This window comes from Peromyscus leucopus, chromosome 9 (assembly GCF_004664715.2).
Source record: "Peromyscus leucopus breed LL Stock chromosome 9, UCI_PerLeu_2.1, whole genome shotgun sequence".
Lineage (NCBI taxonomy): Eukaryota > Metazoa > Chordata > Mammalia > Rodentia > Cricetidae > Peromyscus > Peromyscus leucopus.
This window is the reverse complement of record NC_051070.1, coordinates 63,888,201-63,905,647: the sequence shown is the minus strand read 5'-3', so window position 1 is coordinate 63,905,647 and position 17,447 is coordinate 63,888,201. Positions and strand designations below refer to the sequence as shown.

At 48.6% G+C, this 17,447-nt stretch overlaps 1 protein-coding gene across 1 annotated transcript; it reads left to right on the top strand.

Annotated features, from left to right (window-relative positions):
- Nucleotides 1-1,245: 1,245 nt before the first annotated feature.
- Shisa2 (shisa family member 2) lies at nucleotides 1,246-7,412 on the top strand. The gene is made up of 2 exons (XM_028870376.2): nucleotides 1,246-2,069; nucleotides 5,434-7,412. The coding sequence occupies exons 1-2, from the start codon at nucleotides 1,736-1,738 to the stop codon at nucleotides 5,985-5,987; spliced, it is 888 nt and encodes a 295-aa protein (XP_028726209.1). The 5' UTR covers nucleotides 1,246-1,735; the 3' UTR covers nucleotides 5,988-7,412.
- The last annotated feature ends 10,035 nt before the right edge of the window (nucleotides 7,413-17,447 follow it).

Genomic DNA, 17,447 nt, shown 5'->3' with positions numbered 1-17,447 from the left:
GTGTCTGAGGTGAGGGGTTGCATGAAGAGCCCTATCATGGTTTAACGCAAAATGTCTTTGCTACGGATAAAATTGCTTTGTATTCGATAGCCGTGGACCTGAACGGGACATTGATGTTAACCACAGCTGGTTAACTGAGTGAAGAAACAGAGCCCAGCAACATGTGAGGGCCCCTACTTGAGGGGCTGGATCTAGAATTTATGGACTGACTTTGACTGAGAAAGGCGCAGTGGTTTCTTTAAAAATACTCCGCGCTAGCTACTTCAATAGCACGAGCACCTGTTCAGCTTCTGCAAGAGTGGAGCTATTCCTTCCTTCTCAGAATCTCTGGCGTCTGGATCCTTGCCTTCTTCCTGGCTGCAGCTGTCTGTCTAAGCCACCGCCGAGGTCAAATGTTTCTCGGGGGCACCTTTCTGCTGGACTTCACCAATCACCACACCCAGCCAGCTATGGGGGAAGGGGAGGCCAAATAAAGTGGCATAGCTCATTTAGACAGTGACCACATCATTGATGTCCCTGCTGACCTCTTCATTCAGCGGTGCAGTGGCACCAGGGGGCCACGCACACAGCTCAGATCGTATTTTGTGTTCTTCCTGAGCCTGGAGGCTGGAAGCTGGGCAAGACAAGTCTGAGTGACGACTGGGTCGTCTGTAACATGGAAAGTAATTAGTAATTATCCTTTGGAGGGTTGTCAAAGTAACTCTGAATGTTGGAGGTCGAAGATTCGCACTCAACTTTTGCTTCTGTTATCCTTGCTGTAATTGTGCTTCCAAGCCGTGGCTGACTTAAAACGCGTTTTCCCACACGTCTGTTCAGTTCACTCGCACCGCTGCCTGGCCACCGCCACACCTCTGGTGTAGGAAAGTGAAGGGCTGCGGGAGTCCCCTGGCGTCCCAAGGCGGAGGGAAGCCCTCGCAGCACGCATGCGCGCAGGGGAGCCGCCAGCCCCTCTTAAGAGGGGAGCGCACCGCGCAGCCCGGCAGTCGGAGCTGGCTTGCAGCCGTGCAAGGTGAACGTGGGGCGGCCGCGCGCTCCTCCGCTCCCGTAGCCCGAGGGACTGAAACTTCCGTGGGCGGCTCCCACCGGAGCGCACTGTCCGGGACGCACCCGCGACAGGGAGAAGGAGACGGGACGCGAGCTGCAGCGGGAGCCGGGGCGGGCAGCCCGCTGGCCCCGCGCCCAGCAGCAGCCGCGGCCGCCGCCAGCCGGGCGGGCTCCGGGACTGCTGGGGAGGTGCGGACACTCGCAGCGTCCCGAGCGGTGGCCGGAGCCATGAGGAGGATCGAGCCCCGAGCCGCGGAGCTAGAGCACGGCGGGCTGCTGCACTTGCCGCCGGGAGCTCTGCGCGCACTGCCCGCTTCTTTTGCTGCTTCTCGCTCCGGAGGTGAATAGAGGGGAGACGCACCCTACTCGCGCTGGACTCCGACGCTGATACGCTCCAGCGGCGGCCTGGCTCCTGGTGGGCAGCGGAGCGTCCCCTCGGGGATGCACAGGGAAGGTCGGATCGCACGCCAAGCCTCTGGGAACGTTCCTTCCGTGATGCCGCTGTAAAGGCCGAGTGTAGCGGGGACCCGCTCTCTAGCAAGGAGGGATGACTTAGACCCTGGCTCTGCAGCCTGGGCGTCGCGACAGAGGGGAGTGGCCCGACCGGAAGGTCCCTGGCGTCGCCGAGCCATAACTTCTTTGGGGGAGACCTACGTCCTCTAGAGACATCACCTCCACCCAGGGCAGTGCCATGTGGGGCGGACGCGGCTCAGCCACCACTTCTTCTGGGCACCGCGCGTCGCTGCTGCAGCTGCTGCTGGCCGCGCTGCTGGCGGCGGGGGCGTGGGCCAGCGGCGAGTACTGCCACGGCTGGCTGGACGCGCAGGGCGTCTGGCGCATCGGCTTCCAGTGCCCCGAGCGCTTCGACGGCGGCGACGCCACCATCTGCTGCGGCAGCTGTGCGCTGCGCTACTGCTGCTCCAGCGCCGAGGCGCGCCTGGACCAAGGAGGCTGCGACAACGACCGCCAGCAAGGTGTGGGGGAGCCAGGCCGGACAGACAGAGAAGGCCCAGACAGCTCGGCAGGTAGGGCGTTCCGCGCCCAGGTGCAAAAGGGGAGGGCGGTTGCTTTGCCTGGGCAACAGGAACCCGAATGCTTGGAGATTTTAGGAAAGAGCCTGGGAGCAGGAGAGTCCAAGATTATTATTATTTTTTCTACTCATTAACTTTGTGTGAATTGGGGCACAAAACTCGAGACAAAACTCGATGCTTCTGTTCAGGGTCCCTCCCTTCACTTCCCTGTGTTACCAGTTTCCATGGGGCTTAATTTCTTGGGAATACCCAAAGACATGGCAAGGGCGCGCCCCCTCTGGAGAAGGCCTGACGTCCCCCAAGGATCCACAGAAGGAAGGCAGCTCTCGGTACTGGGGGACGGGGGGGGGGCAGCTTCCCGTGGGCGACAGACGCACTTTTCACATCCTAGGGAATCCAGGCTCTTCTAGATGAGGCAGTGCAGTTTTCAGTGACCACCTCGGCCTCTGGGAATCTGGATTGGTCTCCTTAGGCAGACTTGATAGATGTGACATTGGAGCAGTGCCCATCTTTGCTCACCGAGGCTTTGATGATTTAAGAGTCAAAGCCAGATTTTGAAAATAAGCCTGTCAAATAATCTGGTAGATTGCATTTCCTCGTGAGACCTGTACCCTCGGTGGAGAGGCTGCCTAATCGAGTGTGTGTGTGTGTGTGTGTGTGTGTGTGTGTGTGTGTCGAGTGTGTGTGCGCGCGCGCGCGCGCGTGCTATCAACACGTAGGAGTGGCGTTGCCTGAGCCTTGGCACGGGTTGTTTCTGGTCTCCCGCCCCTTAGCTCTTTTCAGAGGTATGTTCTTTGCAGTCGAGCACTTTGTAAGTTTGCTGCTCCTCTTGCTGCCCTGGTTGGAGTCTGAAGGGAGTACTGAGGGGGTAATCCTAGAGGAGGTACCATCTCCACTCCAGCTCAGCTTTGCAGAGTGTGTGGTCTGGGAATAAAGCCTGGAGAAATGAGCCAAATGGCTACAATAAGGTGTCTGTTAAGTTGGGCTTGTTAATATTTTCTAAAAACGTCGGGATGGCATTGGCCAAAGCTGGAGGCAGCAGCCTGCTCATACTGCCCGTGTTGGGCATGGGCACCCTTCATTCCCGGGCACCCTTCACTCTGCTCCTAAACCTTCCCTTTAAATCTCCTGCTCCTTTCCAAGCCCTTCCACAGTGAAGGACAACTTGCCCAGTTAAGCCTCTGGGGGCTCCTGGGAGCACTGTATTCTTTACCTCCGTATAGATATTTACACTTCCAATGAAAAGTCCTGGAAAGAGAACAGTTATTTCTCCCCAAAACTAATTATGTGGGTTGCGACTGGTTTCAGCTAGTTTTTACTATCATATTGGAGGTAAAACTTATCTGTGTTTTTTGTTTGTTTGTTTACCTCTTATAACATGTGGGGGCTGGTATCTTCATGTAGGGAATGAAATATTTATAGCGTGTGTAGGAGAAAGCCTGGCTTTCACGGCTCCCCGTCCTGGACTTGGCCCGCAGTGCTGGTGTACGGAGAGCAGTCCAGCTGTGGGAGCCACCTGGGCTGCAGACGCCACAAGCCTTCCGGGCTGCTGAAGCGACCCTGAGTGGAAAAGTGGTTCTTCTCGGCAATGCCCACTGCTCACTTGTTCCGAACCTCTGAAATACGCTCGGTTGTAAGTCGTTATTTCTCTGTGGTTCGGTGCGGTATGTGAACAGCATGACTCCCAGAAAGTAGTCTGCAAAGGGTGTTTGCAGATCTGACCTCTGAGGTATGGATGGGCTCCACGCTGCCCCATTAGAAGTGCTGGTAATGGTACCTTGCCAAGGCTGGTGGGGCTCATGAATCCCTGGTGGAACGGAGTAGTTAGGGAGGGCTGGGCTCGGCTCAGTGGTAGAACGCTTCCTTAGCATGTGTGAGGCCCCAGGTTCAATTCCCAGCACCTCGCACCCGTTCCCCACCCCTGCCAACAAAGGGAACTGAGTCAGGAACACACCGGAAAATGCAGGTTTCTTGGATGTAGGTAGAATTCCGCAGAAGTGCCTCGGAGGCTCTCTGTAGGCTCCTCCTGCCTGCTCGTGTCCTCACCAGGCTGAAGGACCGCTTGCTAACAAGACTTGCTGGCCCTGAGGAGCCGCCATTGCTGTGACGCCACAAAAATGTTTTAAATTTGTATTTATTTTAAAATATAATATATAATTAAAAATATATATATATATATATAAAGATAAAGGCTTACTTAATAGTGCAGGCTGGCCTGGAACTCACTGTGTAGCCTAGGCTGGCCTTGAACTCAAAACAGTTTTCTTGTTTCCATTTCCCAAGTGCTGAGGTTAAAGCTGTGAGCCACTGTGCCAGGTTCCCGGAAGGTTTTTCTGTTTGTTTGTTTTTTTTATAATTTTAAAATGAAGTTCATTACTCTTCTACTTTACTAACAGACTTTTATTGTTATTTTACGGTTTCATTTTTCAGAATAACTCAATACCCACTGGCTTTTCCCATCCTTCCCTCTTCCCTCTCTTCCTCAGCCTCTGGTAACTATTTTTCTATTCTCCTCTTTGATTAAGCTGGATTTTTAAGATTTGTGCACTTTAAAAATATTGAAAATGAGTCTGTCAAACTTAATAGATTGCATTTCCTCATGAGACATGTACCCTCAGTAGAGAGGCTGCCTATTATTATTTTTACTTTTAGCCATTGTGTGTGTGTGTGTGTGTGTGTGTGTGTGTGTGTGTGTGTGTGTGTGTGTGTCCCCTTCAGGCTTGGTGGCCAGAGCCTTCATATGCTGAGCCATCTCCTCACTGCCCCAGAGTTTGTTTGTTTATTTTTCCCCTTCCATGACCGCCTATGTCTTATTTCCTATTTGGAAATGAGAATGGTTCATAATCTGACCTAAGTTACTTGCTTTTTATTGTTCTGACTATAAGAAAAGAAACTTGTTAAAAAGTAAGGGCAAAAAGAAGTCAAGGGAATGTATAAAACCTCCTAGAAGAAAAGGGAAGATTTGGGGAAGTGTAAACTCATTTCCAATTAGACCCTGTGGCTTCCTGCTAGGGAAGACTTACATGTGGGCTGCTTTCCTACTGTGCGCTCATCTAGATCAAGCCTGCCCTTTGCCAACTTGGATAGGGCATCCAGTGCTGTGTTAGGGGAATCTAAGTGGAATTACGAAGTTTAGGTTCTGCAGGCCTCACCATGCCTGCAGGGCCTCGGCCGCGTGTTTGGCCATGGACGTTGCATCTTGTGCACTGGTGACCTGTGGCCAAGCTGACCCAGCCCTCGTGCTTCGTGTCTGAGTGCACTCACTGTTGGCGCACACCTGCCCCTGGCCTCTGCTGCTCACCGGGTTTTAGGGTATTCATATGTGAACCATAATGCCGTGTTTCTGCTCTTCCTCCAGTCCCCATATACGTGCCGTTTCTCATCGTCGGCTCTGTGTTTGTGGCCTTCATCATCCTGGGGTCCCTCGTAGCCGCCTGCTGTTGCAGATGTCTGCGGCCCAAGCAGGATCCGCAGCAGAGCAGAGCCCCAGCGGGCAACCGCCTGATGGAGACCATCCCCATGATCCCCAGTGCCAGCACTTCCCGGGGGTCATCGTCCCGGCAGTCCAGCACAGCTGCCAGCTCCAGCTCCAGTGCCAACTCGGGGGCCCGGGCTCCCCCAACAAGGTCGCAGACCAACTGCTGCTTGCCCGAGGGAACCATGAACAACGTGTACGTCAACATGCCCACAAATTTCTCTGTACTTAACTGTCAGCAGGCCACCCAGATCGTACCCCATCAAGGGCAGTACCTGCACACCCCGTATGTGGGGTATGCGGTCCAACATGACTCTGTGCCCATGACGCCAGTGCCCCCGTTCATGGATGGCCTGCAGCCCGGCTACAGACAAGTCCAGCCCTCCTTTGCCCACAATAACAGTGAACAGAAGATGTACCCTGCCGTGACTGTATAGCTTGCAGGTCACCAAGTAGACTCCTTTATGAGCAAAACAAGGGCCAGACTCTTGTGCAGGAAGTGTGCTCAAGTTGGTGGTTTTCATCGATGTTCTCCTGGATGACTTCATTTGCCTCTAACCTGTAAGGGGATGTCTCCAGAACAGCGTTTCTGTGCGTGTTTCCTGATTCATAATGGAGAAACACAGGCCCTGGAGTCGCCACCTGTGTCCTCAAGTATGTGACAAATGCTTGAGCCCCTAAGTGCCCTTGAGGTGTGGCTGCCAGAGTCAGAGGTTGCATGATGTCATTATTTCTGTTTGTCTCAGCTGCACAGGAGAACACCTGTTACCTCCCCTTTGCCTGGGCTGTTTTTTAAATCAGTGTTCAAGACTGAGAGGAGATGTAAATAATATAATTATTATGAAAAGAAGCCGGACACCAGTCAACGGCCTCAGTCCTCCAGAGGCATGTCTTAATTTCATTGTAAAAGATATAGTTTGTCTATTTTTATGCTTTGGGGGGAGGGGAGGCTATTTTGTGCTTTTTTTTTTGATAACTGTGTGTCAAGATCTTATTATGAAGTGATTTTCTATGTTAAAGAGATGAAAAGAAAACGTACCTATCTAAAGAAGACATTCGTTGGGAATTCTAGGAGTGGAGGGGCATATGAGACCATTCGCCCCTTTTCAACGGAGCCTTTTTATTTCCTGGCTCTACAGTGGCACCCAAGAAGTAATTTGATGCTTTTTTTTTTTTTTTTTTATTGAAATCATGAGCTATTACCTGCTCTGCTCCAAGTTACTTCTAACTTTGCCACTTGATGTGGCCTGGGGCTTCCTTTTGGTCTGCTCGGTTTGGATTTCCTTGTCTAAATAATACCAAGAGCAGGGAATTCGATGTGTGGATGAAGATCAGTAAAAAATGCAAAGAAAGGTACACAGCCATCATGAGGACCTCAGACATGAACCACTTTGCGAATCAGAAGGCTTTTTTATACTCTTGTTATCAGAATGGTCTATTTTTCCAGCAGCAGGAGGAGCTCTGAAATCCAGAGAAAAGTTCTCCAAGGAGACATGACTCTTGGGTCTCTTCTCCCAGTCTTCAGCAAACTCTGCAACCACTGTCGACATTTTAAGTTATCAAATTCAAGTGAATTTGTATGTTGATTACTTATGAAAAAAGTTTAAATATGTAAAAGTAAATTTTCAACTGCTAGCAAAGCCAAATTTTGTTAAATAACTGTGACGTTTGGTCTTCTATACATTCTACCCACAGCATCTTTCATCTAGTCTTCTGGTCATCTGTCCATCGTCTTATGATGTTAGTAACAATGTTACATTATTGTTGGCAACTGGTATCAACAGAGATAGGAATCAAAGATTTTTAATAACCAAAGCAGGAGAAAATCATTTTAAATTTTTAATAAATATTTTATGGTGTGAGTTCCTGTGGGAGTGTTTTCTTTATAGTCATTGTTCATAGAACAGGTACTCAGAATCCTAACTACTGCTTCTGGGACCATGAGTTTTACTTAAGCAGTAGCTGGTATCTAGGAAGGTCAGATGTATTTGTGGCAAATCTTGACACACAAAACATGGTTCTTCTCTGGGATCTCCTGTCATCATGTTAATGCAAAGTTTAGGGACTGGTCCTCTGTAACAACATCTCAGAAACAGCTGTGGCTGGCACTTCCCAAGTGCTTGAGCAAGGAGAAGCAATAAGGCCTTATGTACACACTTAGTTAGTATCATATCTGTTTAGTGTGTATGTGTGTGCAAGGGAGGGGGTACATGTGTACTGTGGCACACCTGTGGAAAGCTGGAAGACAATTATGGAAGCCAGTTCTCTGCTTCCATCATGTGGATTCCCAAGGACCAGACACAGGTCATTGTCAGGACAGCAAGCACCTTTACCCACTGAGCATCTCGACAGCCCCAGACCTGGTTTATGAATACTGAGACCGGAGTTCCATGGAATTCCAGTGTCAGCAAATGGTTTCATCCCACCCCCTTCACTGCAGCCATCTCAAAGGGTAAAACCCAGTCTAGATGCTCTCGCTACAAAGCCAGGCCTAAGCCAGTTTTGCCCAGTGAGCTGTGTAGGTGGCCGATGCCAGGACTTGGCTTGATGCAGGGTAACCTCTGCATGAAACAGGATGGTAAGTGCTTGCTCACATGAGATGTCTGAGTCTCTTCCCTTTTCTGGGTGGGGAAAAAGTAAGTTTTCAATGAAACGGGAGTTTTTGCCCAAAGAAGCCACCTAGCCTTTCCAAAGATGATGTCACCAGAAGCAATTGCTGAGCTTTTGAATTTTGGGAGGAGCTGGAGAGAGAGCTAGCTAGCAGGGTGGAAGTACAAATACCTAGTTCCAGTACGCCTTTCTTGCTCTCTTGGGAATATAAAAATTCTGAACCTCTATGATGTAATTTGTGTTCGGTTTGAAACGTTTTACAGTCTGTCTAAAAGGGGGATCATTTGATGATGGAAAAATAGTCACCCATTTTCTACTGTGTATAAGCCAGCAGCTTTCCTCTAGATTTTAGGAGAGAAAAAGCAGATCTTTGCGAGGAAGAAGAAGCTAACCAGCTCGTCTATTGAAAAGTGTGGGCCTAGCATGGTGGCTCAGGCTTGGAATCTCAGCACTTGGGAGGCAGTGGCAGGGGACTGTAGTGAGTTCAAAATCAACCCAGTTCAGAGTGAGATGGCTATAAACAAGTGTGAGCTGGTGTGGTGGTATTGTGTTCCCCAAAATATTGTGTACCTTAATAAATTTATCTGGGGTCAGAGAACAGACAGCCACTAGATACAAAGGCTAGAAAATGGTGGCACTCACACCTTTAATCCTAGCATTCCAGAGATAGAAATCCCTCTGGATCTCTGTGAGTTCAAGGCCACATTGGAAATAGCCAAGCATGGTGACACGCCTTTAATCCCAGAAAGCCAGCCTTTAATCCCAGGGAGTGGTGGTAGAAAGCAGAAAGATATATAAGGCGTGAGAACCAGAAACTAGAAGATTTTGGCCTGGTTAGGCATTTGGCTGGTTAAGCATTCAGGCTTTTGAGCAGCAATTCAGCTGAGACCCATTCCGGATGAGGACTCAGAGGCCTCCAGTCTGAGGAAACAGGACCAGCTGAGGATCCGGTGAGGTGAGATAGCTGTGGCTTGTTCTGTCTCTCTGATCTACCAGCATGGACCCCAATAACTTGCCTCGGGTTTGATTTTATTAATAAGAACTTTTAAGAATCCTGCTACAAGCTGGGCATGGTGGCTTGTCACTGTGATCCCAGCACTTAGGGTCTACGGCAGGACAGTTTGAGGCTCCCATGGAGTAAACAGTGAAATGTCTCAGAAGGTAAGTAGAAACTCCACATCTTCCATTTCTACTGCAGGGGACAGTTAAAACGTGTCACTATCGGGCTGGGAGGTAGCTTAATACTTCACTTGCCCACTGTGTGGGAGGCCCCAAGTTTCATCCCCAGCATCAAAAATTAATGACATCAGCATCCAGGGTAGTCAGCCCTCCACGATGAATGTGACTCACAGGTTTATTCTGCAGCATGTGCCTGCTTTTTACCCTTCTGTTTCTGGACAAGTTCCCACAGGTAACTTCTCATGCTTTTAAGATTGTAGAGTTTCTATTTCCTGGGTTCAGTGACCCATATGGTCCTTGTTTTGTTATAAACTAGGATCTGTGATTCCCTCGGAACAAATGGCGATCAAGCCGTATGCCCATTAATGCCCTGGACTGTGGGAGGGAGACTGAATGGTGCTCAGAGCTGAGGCCAGGAGGGCTTTGGAGCTTGATGCTGTCTCTCCTCAAGCAACCCCACCTTGAACCAGCGCAGTGACCTTTCTTATGGTGCCAAGCCCCCAGCACGCACATGCAAGGAGATTCCTTGAAGTGGTTCAGCCAACTGATAAGCGGCACACACGCTCGTTTTCAGTTGCTCGAGCCTCCCAGATGCCAAGGAATAAAGTTAATGGACTTTGGAACTGTGACTCCTGTTAACTTAGCCTGGTCAGTCAGAATGGCATTCCTGGAGTATGTGTGTTTTACTACAATACCCGGGGCAGACCTCTGTGTGGGGCATTAGAATCAGATCCTGCTGGAATCTGGAAGGAAAGTGACCATGGGCAGAGAAATCAGACTGCCCTGTTGGTCATTTGGGCAAAAAGCAAGTCTCCAAGCATGGGCTACCTTACAGGACTTCACTGAATTACTACTGAATCAATAATGCGTCTGTATTAATGGCTCCTCAAGCTTTCTGGAAGTTTAAAAAAAAAAAAATCTGGTCACTTCCTGCTTAGGCTTATTCCACTTGCTTTTTGAGTAATAGAACAAAGCTGCCCGGAGTGGTGTGGGTAAAGGTCTTGAGCAGAAGACTCAATGCGTGCGGTGGGCTTGGGCAGTTTTAGATACTTAAACATATTAGGCACCCAGAGGGAGTCTCCGGGGCATGCTAGAGAAAGAGCTGGGGGCAGAGAGGACTGGACAAGGCCACAGGGGGAGAGCTTGGTACTGGACTTTCGCAGAGCTGCTTTCCCATGCTTAAAAGGACAGGCCAGGAGCACAAGGAGGGTGGGGAAAAGTCCAGAAGCCAGGTGTCCAGAGGACTGATGACGGTATAGGCGGGAGCCTTCCTGAGTGCCCAGTGCCATGCCAGCGACACTGTCCCCTCCCCTCTCCCCCTGCAGCCTCTACACACATCAGTCAACACGTCTTTGCTTTCTCAAAACTTTTCTTCGTTAGTTAAGATGCACGGATATTCCTTTGAGTTGAGCGCCTTCCAGGGATTAAGAATTGGAAACTATGGATTCTCTTCCCGACAACTGTGGCAGTGACTCCCTGACTGTTTGGGGGCCCCTATTTGCTGCCTTCTTTCTGGTCTGCTCTTCTGTGTAGGACCAGTGATCAGTGGGAACCGGAAGAAAAATCCCTAGGAAAACCCTCAAGTTACTCATGTTAAAGACGTTGGTTGTAAAACCTCCATACTGTGAAAGAATGATTTGAGTGTTTGAGACGAGGTCTTCCATGTAGCTCAGGCTGGCCTGGACCTCACTATGTAGTCCAGGCTGGACCTCAAACTTCTGGCAGTCCTCTTACTTCCTCAGCTTCCCGTGTGCAGGGATTACATTACAGGGATTATACCAGTTCCAGCTGTAACATTGGCTATGAAAGTAATTTTATTTCCTACAGCTGCATCTTCCAAATGTCTTCAATATTTACACACAGAGCTAAGGGACCTAGACTCAAATCATAAATGTCCAGAGCAAGAAATTAAAAACTAATGCTCTAAAAAAACCTTCTTCATGAAAAGTGCTGTAGCATTTTAAGACTGACTTTAAACATAACACATACATCTAGAAGTGCAGGCCATTTAGAAAAATCATACCTTAATGGCATAGTTTTGATTCAAGAGACTGGACAACCATAAGCCACTGACTGTTATCTGTAACTACAATATGAAATTGCTATGTGCATATGCATGCGTGCAGACGCACTCCAAGAGATTCCAAGCACAGTGGACTGCTTATACTCGGGTGGCTCACGCCGGACTCTGCAGTGCTTAGCTTACTTGGACCCTCTCAAGATCAGGCAAAACCGATTTAGAATCATTTCTACTGCATGCCCAGTGCCTCTGATGAGAGCCTAGTCTCTCTGAACCCGAGGATTGTAATTCTCACCACTTCTGGGGGACAAAAGAATATCTCATAGCATGCACCAGCTGCACCCATACACACACAGCCCAGCTCATATTTAGATATGTTTTTATCTGTTCAATATGGAAAAATACATATATTTATGTAAACAAATACACCAGAGAAAGAACCCTAGAAGTAACAGGGCAAGGTTCTTTTTTTTTTTTTTCCACTAGCCAATCAATAATGTTACATTTGTCTGGGCTAACCTAAATGTCTTGTTTTTCAGCTCTCTGTCCCTTGGTCAGTACTTTCTCTGTGATACGCCTGGTGGGCCAGTCTTGTTTCTTTACACTATGGTTTTATAACCCACAGGGGTTCTCTCATCCCCGGGTCTCTCTCTAGCATGGCTGGTCATCTGAAGCCTTCTCTTGAATGGATCTAGATTCAGGAAATCATACAGTAAGAGCCAGGCTGGGGCTGAATGCTGGAATCGTTGACTGAAATGCAGTTGTGTTCCAGCACACACACACACACACACACACACACACACACCATACCACATGTCCTCTCCCCAATTACTTTACATTTTGAAACATTTAATTTTATCATTAATTTAAATTTTGATTGACAGTGAATCACTTCATTTAACTTTCCTATCGAGTTAATTACATTCACACACAACAAGCATAAAATTTTAACCTTCTCAACAAACCGTCACCTAGGTAAATGAGTTCTCTTCCTCAGGACATGAAATTGAGCCTCATATATTGAAATTACACAGTGTGGAATCTTTTGTTTTGTTTTTCGAGACAGAGTTTCTGTGTGCCCTGGCTGTCCTAGGACTCATTCTGTAGACCAGGCTGGCCTCGAACTCACAGAGATACACCTGCCTTTGCCTCCTGAGGGCTGGGATTAAAGGTGTGCACCACCACTGCCCAGCAGCACGGAATCTTTTGTCTGTTTTTCCTTCCACATTATGACTACTATTGGATAGAGCAATGGTTTGTGTCTTTTAATTGTGGTGTGGTATTCCATTGTAGAACTCCTGCCTAATTATCTATATTACTGTTAATGGACATCTGAGATATTTTCCATTTTATGTGTTCAGGAACAGTTTAAACTGCCTCTAGGAAAGCGTGGTGTTTAGCTCCCACAGATGGGATTCCAGGGCCTGGATTGTCATATCTCAGGATGCTTGTTTAGAGTTTAGCAGCTGGCCACTTCTGATATTTAGGGCCTTTGGGGAAGCAACAGTTACAATTTGAACAGCAGATGAAGATGAATGTGTGTGTGTGTGTGTGTGTGTGTGTGTGTGTGTGTGTGTGTGTGTGTGTGTGGCTTTGGTGCTGGAGATGGAACCCAGAGCCTCCCCGATGCAAAGTAAGTGTTCTACCACCGAGCCACATTCTGGCCCAGGCAGAAAGACTTTTGTTTTGTTTTTTGTTTTTTGAGACAGGGTTTCTCTGTGTAACAGCCCTGGGTGTCCTGGAACTCACTCTGTAGACCAGGCTGGCCTCGAACTCACAGAGATCTGCCTCCTCTGCCTCCCAAGTGCTGGGATTAAAGGTGTTCGCCCAGTGGCAGAAAGGCTCTTAACCACAGAAAGCAGTGCATAAAGAAACACTTTTGGAAAGTTGGGGGGGAATCAAAAACATTTTTCTGCAAATAATTTGGAATAGTTCAAATCAAAACATATTTTTTAAGAATTCAGAGTAGATGGGAAGAATACGAGCCTCATTCAACCCTGTGAACAACTCTATAACAATGTTACAGAAACTGTTGGGGGAAGGCCATTAAGACCCGGGGCTCTACAGGAGATGGTGGCGGTCTGGTCAGTCCAGCGTGGCACCTTCACTTTAAACAAATGCCACTCTGGACTACCAAGTCCAGGGTACTTAACTGCAGCTGATAATGAAGGTTTCAGGTCAGTCTTCAATAATTTTAAATAATTTTAGTTATGTGTATGTAAATAACCAAGAGCTGGCCCAAGTGGGTTTGGTGTAGCTGGAATTAAAAGGGAAGGGTTTTAGCCTCTTTAGCCTCTGTTGATAATGCTGATGGTGATGGTTAGTGCTGTCAACCTGACAGGTCCCAAAATCACCTGGGAAGAGTCTTGATGAGGGATTTTCTACACTAGGTTGGACTGTGGGTGTGTCTGTGAGGGATTGTCTTAAGTCAACTGATGGAGGAACCAGTCCACTGTGGGTGGGGCCATTCCTTAGGTCCTGAACTGTGTGGAGCAGAAATCCTGCCGAGCACAAACAAGCTGGTATGCACTTACTTCTCTCTGTTCCTGACTGTGGATGTGATGTGACTGGATACTTGAAGTGCTCGCCTTGCCTTCCCCACAGCGATGGACTAAGAACCGGAACTGTAGCTGAAATAAACCCAGTTCCCCTTGCGTTGCTTTTGGTCAGGCTGTCTTGTCACAGCCACAGAAACGAAACCGGAACACTGACTGAGCATCCCTTATTAGAAACACCTGCCACCAGCAGTGTCCTAGAAGGAGCTTTGCAGCACCCTTTTAAAATACTGTTGTAAATGAAATAAAGTTCCAGAGCGTGCATTTTATTTCCACTGGTGGCATCACTTCAGGTTGTTAAAGTTTTGGGTTTGGATGCCGGGGCCATAGATGAGCGGTAGAATGCTTGCCTTTGACTCCTAGCCCTGTGAACTGGAGGGAAAAGGGAAAGGACAATAATGGCAGGCAGCGTAGAGGAGGACCTTTGGGTTTTCAGAATAGATTTGTGGAACATAGACCTGTGAAATAACACCGCCAGGCTGGGGTGTGGCTCGGAGGCAGAGCACTTGCCTAGAAGGTTCAGGGCCTTGGGTTTAATTCCTACATCGGAGGGAGAGGGGAAAATGCCCGTGTCGTGAGTTGATGCTGTTCCTGACGGAGTGTGAACATCTCCCTCCGGGTTTACAGGAATCCGCAGATGAACCGGGAGGGAGGGAGGGAGGACTCTTCTAGATCCACTTCTTTCCTTTGACTGACACATCAAAACCTGGGGTGGCCTTTTCTCGTGAAGAGGCCTGGGTGCCGTAACCTCTTATGGGGACAAAAGCACATTCCAAAATAAAACACAGTCCAGTCTTCTGCTTTAACCAAAGGTTTATTTGAAATGGGTTTGTGCAGACATACGCCGGTTAACAGGATTGGTCAAAGCTAATCAATAAAACCAATGTACAAGGAGACATCGTTGGCATGGATTCCCTTCCGGGAGGGAGACTGAACTCAGACCACCACACTGCTGTCACCTAATAACCAGCCGACATTAAGAGCACTGAAAATCATTACACTTCCGGAGAGAGGGGACGAAAACTTGCACACATCACGGATGCGCTCACTTATCTGCTGGGAGACAGTCTAACATGACCTCCAGCCAGCTTCCCTCTGCATGGCTAGGTGAAGGGCCTGTCCTTGGTAAACAGTATTTGAGCAATCTCAGAACAGATCTAACAGGAGCCAGGGGGCACATGGGGCTTTGCTGACCTGAGAGACACACCTTCCCCATAGGCTCAGGAGGATGCGGTTCTCTACCCTGTGGCTGACCCTTGCTGTGCAAGCTGCATTGCTCTGGGATGGAGGTGCAGAGGGAGGAGCCCCGGTGCTGGTCATCCACAAGGAGGGAGAGGGAGGGAGCGGGAGGCTCAGACTTTACATAGATTTTATGACTGGAACACCCGACAAGTCTTTACCAGCACGGGGACCTTGTCTGTAATTGCCATGGGATAATTGTACATAGTTATGGGCTATGCTGCCGGGATCTTGCTGGAAGGGGAGAAACTCCATGACCAGGCAGGTTTCCTTTTTTTTTTTTTTTTTTTTTGTAAATTGGTGTCTGCTGCTTGCCCTGTAAGCACATGCCAAGCTACCTCTAGGAACACAGCTGGATCCAGTCCAACCCCACGGCAAGTGGGTCACCGCCAGCTCTTTAGCTCCCCCCCCCCCACTTTTTCCCACACAGGAAATCAGAAACTCTCCCTTCCCTGCACAAACCTTTTATTTATCTTATTTATCTTATTTTATAGGACCTTGCTTGTGGCCCAGGCTGGCCTCCAACTCTTGATTCGCCTGCCTCAGGCTCCAGAGTGCTGGGATCACAGGCACGGACCACCAGGAAGAGCTCCTGGCTTTTGATAAGCCCTCCTGACCTCTGCTTTCCAGGGCAGGATGGTTTGGGTAGTGATGCTGTTTGAACGTTTTTTTTTCTTCCCATCTCTGCCACAAATCACAGCCACCTGACACTTGGTTCCTGATTTCTCCAACAAACAGGTCTCCTTCCTCTCTTCCTAGCCAGGTCAGGAGAAATGCCTGGGGGCTATTCCCCCGTGAGCATGTTTTTCTTGGTCTGATGCCTGGGAGAGGGAGAGGAGTCGATATCTCAGGCAGCAAGAGCAGGAGCTTGTCATCTGAACAGGAGCCGGCCTGGGTGGAAAAAGAATCAGTCCTTTGTCTCCTCTCCCTGGGGATGGCTGAGGTGTTCCCAAGGCTAGGCTGGGCTGGGGGGTGGGGTGACCTCTCCCCTCTTTGCTCAAGGCATTGGTTCGCAGTTTCTGACCACTTGGATTTATGCTGCTGCCACACACCCTCCTCTTCCTACGCAAGAACTCACTCATCCTGGGTCAATGGGGAGCTTTAAAAAAGCCAGGGCACACACAGTCTGGGACATGGTATTCGGTGAAGCTCATGGAAGGGGAAAGGATGGACATGGATGCTGAGAAAAAAATACGTGCCTGAACGAAGGGTACCCTATACCATGTTGAGTGCTGGCCTCACTCTTTTAGGGACACTTAATAGTGCCATTGTGGGATCTTGGGCTTGTACCTCTGTTACCCATGGGAAAGCCTTCATGATGACCTTCAATTAAGGCTAGCTGGAGTTAATATCCCCCTACTGTACTCACACAGACAACAGCCTTGAAGCCAACACAGAATTACCCACACAGCCAACTCACGCGTACTTTCTTATTTTGAGGGGCCTTTATTTTAGCTTTCCCATTGTTATTACATTGGTTGATTGAAGCACGTTCATGCAGAGAAGATGACATCTGTTCTGTTTATTTTTTTGAGACAGGGACTTCCTATGTAGCCCAGGCTGGCCTAGAACTCACCATGTAGCCCAGGCTGATCTCTAATTCTTGTTCCTTAGCCTCCCGAGGGCTGGAAATCACAGGTGTACACTGTCACACCAGATGGCATGCCATCTTTTGATTTGACCTGATAAACCTATTTCTTTATTAAGTTATCACTTCAGACGTGTCTGGTCAGTTTCCCCGTTCAGTGTTTAAAGACCCCAGGAGATGAAGGCTACGTTTCAGATGCTGCGGCTAAATCACTCCTTGAATGACTTTGGGACAGTGACCCTGGGCAGGAATTCAAACCCTCGCCGAACTGTGCAGTCCTTTCCCGTGTTCCAAACAAAGGCTGCCTCCTCGTCCGACAGCAGAGCTGCTGCAGACTCTGGACTTGTGACTTAAGACAAAATCCCAAGACACAAATAGCTGATGGGAAATTATCTTCCTTAGGATTCAAAAGAAAAGCTCATCACTATAACAAATGAGAGAGTATGGATGTTTGCTTTCTTTATTTAAAAAAAAAATCGACCTGAAAGCCTATATATCCATTTACATTTTCAGACTGTTACCTAGTTTCGCTTAAAACAAAACAAAACAAAACAAAACAAATAAAAACATTCACTCATTGGGAACATATATAGCTCAATGGCAAACACTAGCCTAGCATTCACAAGGCCCTGAGTTCCATCCCCAGCACAGCAAAAACAAACATACAATAAAACACTTTTCAGGAGGCGGAAAGGGTCAGATGTTC

Excerpts from the sequence above, each read along its gene's own strand:
- Shisa2 (XM_028870376.2), top strand. The coding sequence starts at position 1,736 with ATGTGGGGCGGACGCGGCTCAGCCACCACTTCTTCTGGGCACCGCGCG. Across the intron at positions 2,070-5,433 it reads AGGCCCAGACAGCTCGGCAG|TCCCCATATACGTGCCGTTT; the intron begins GTAGGGCGTTCC and ends CTCTTCCTCCAG.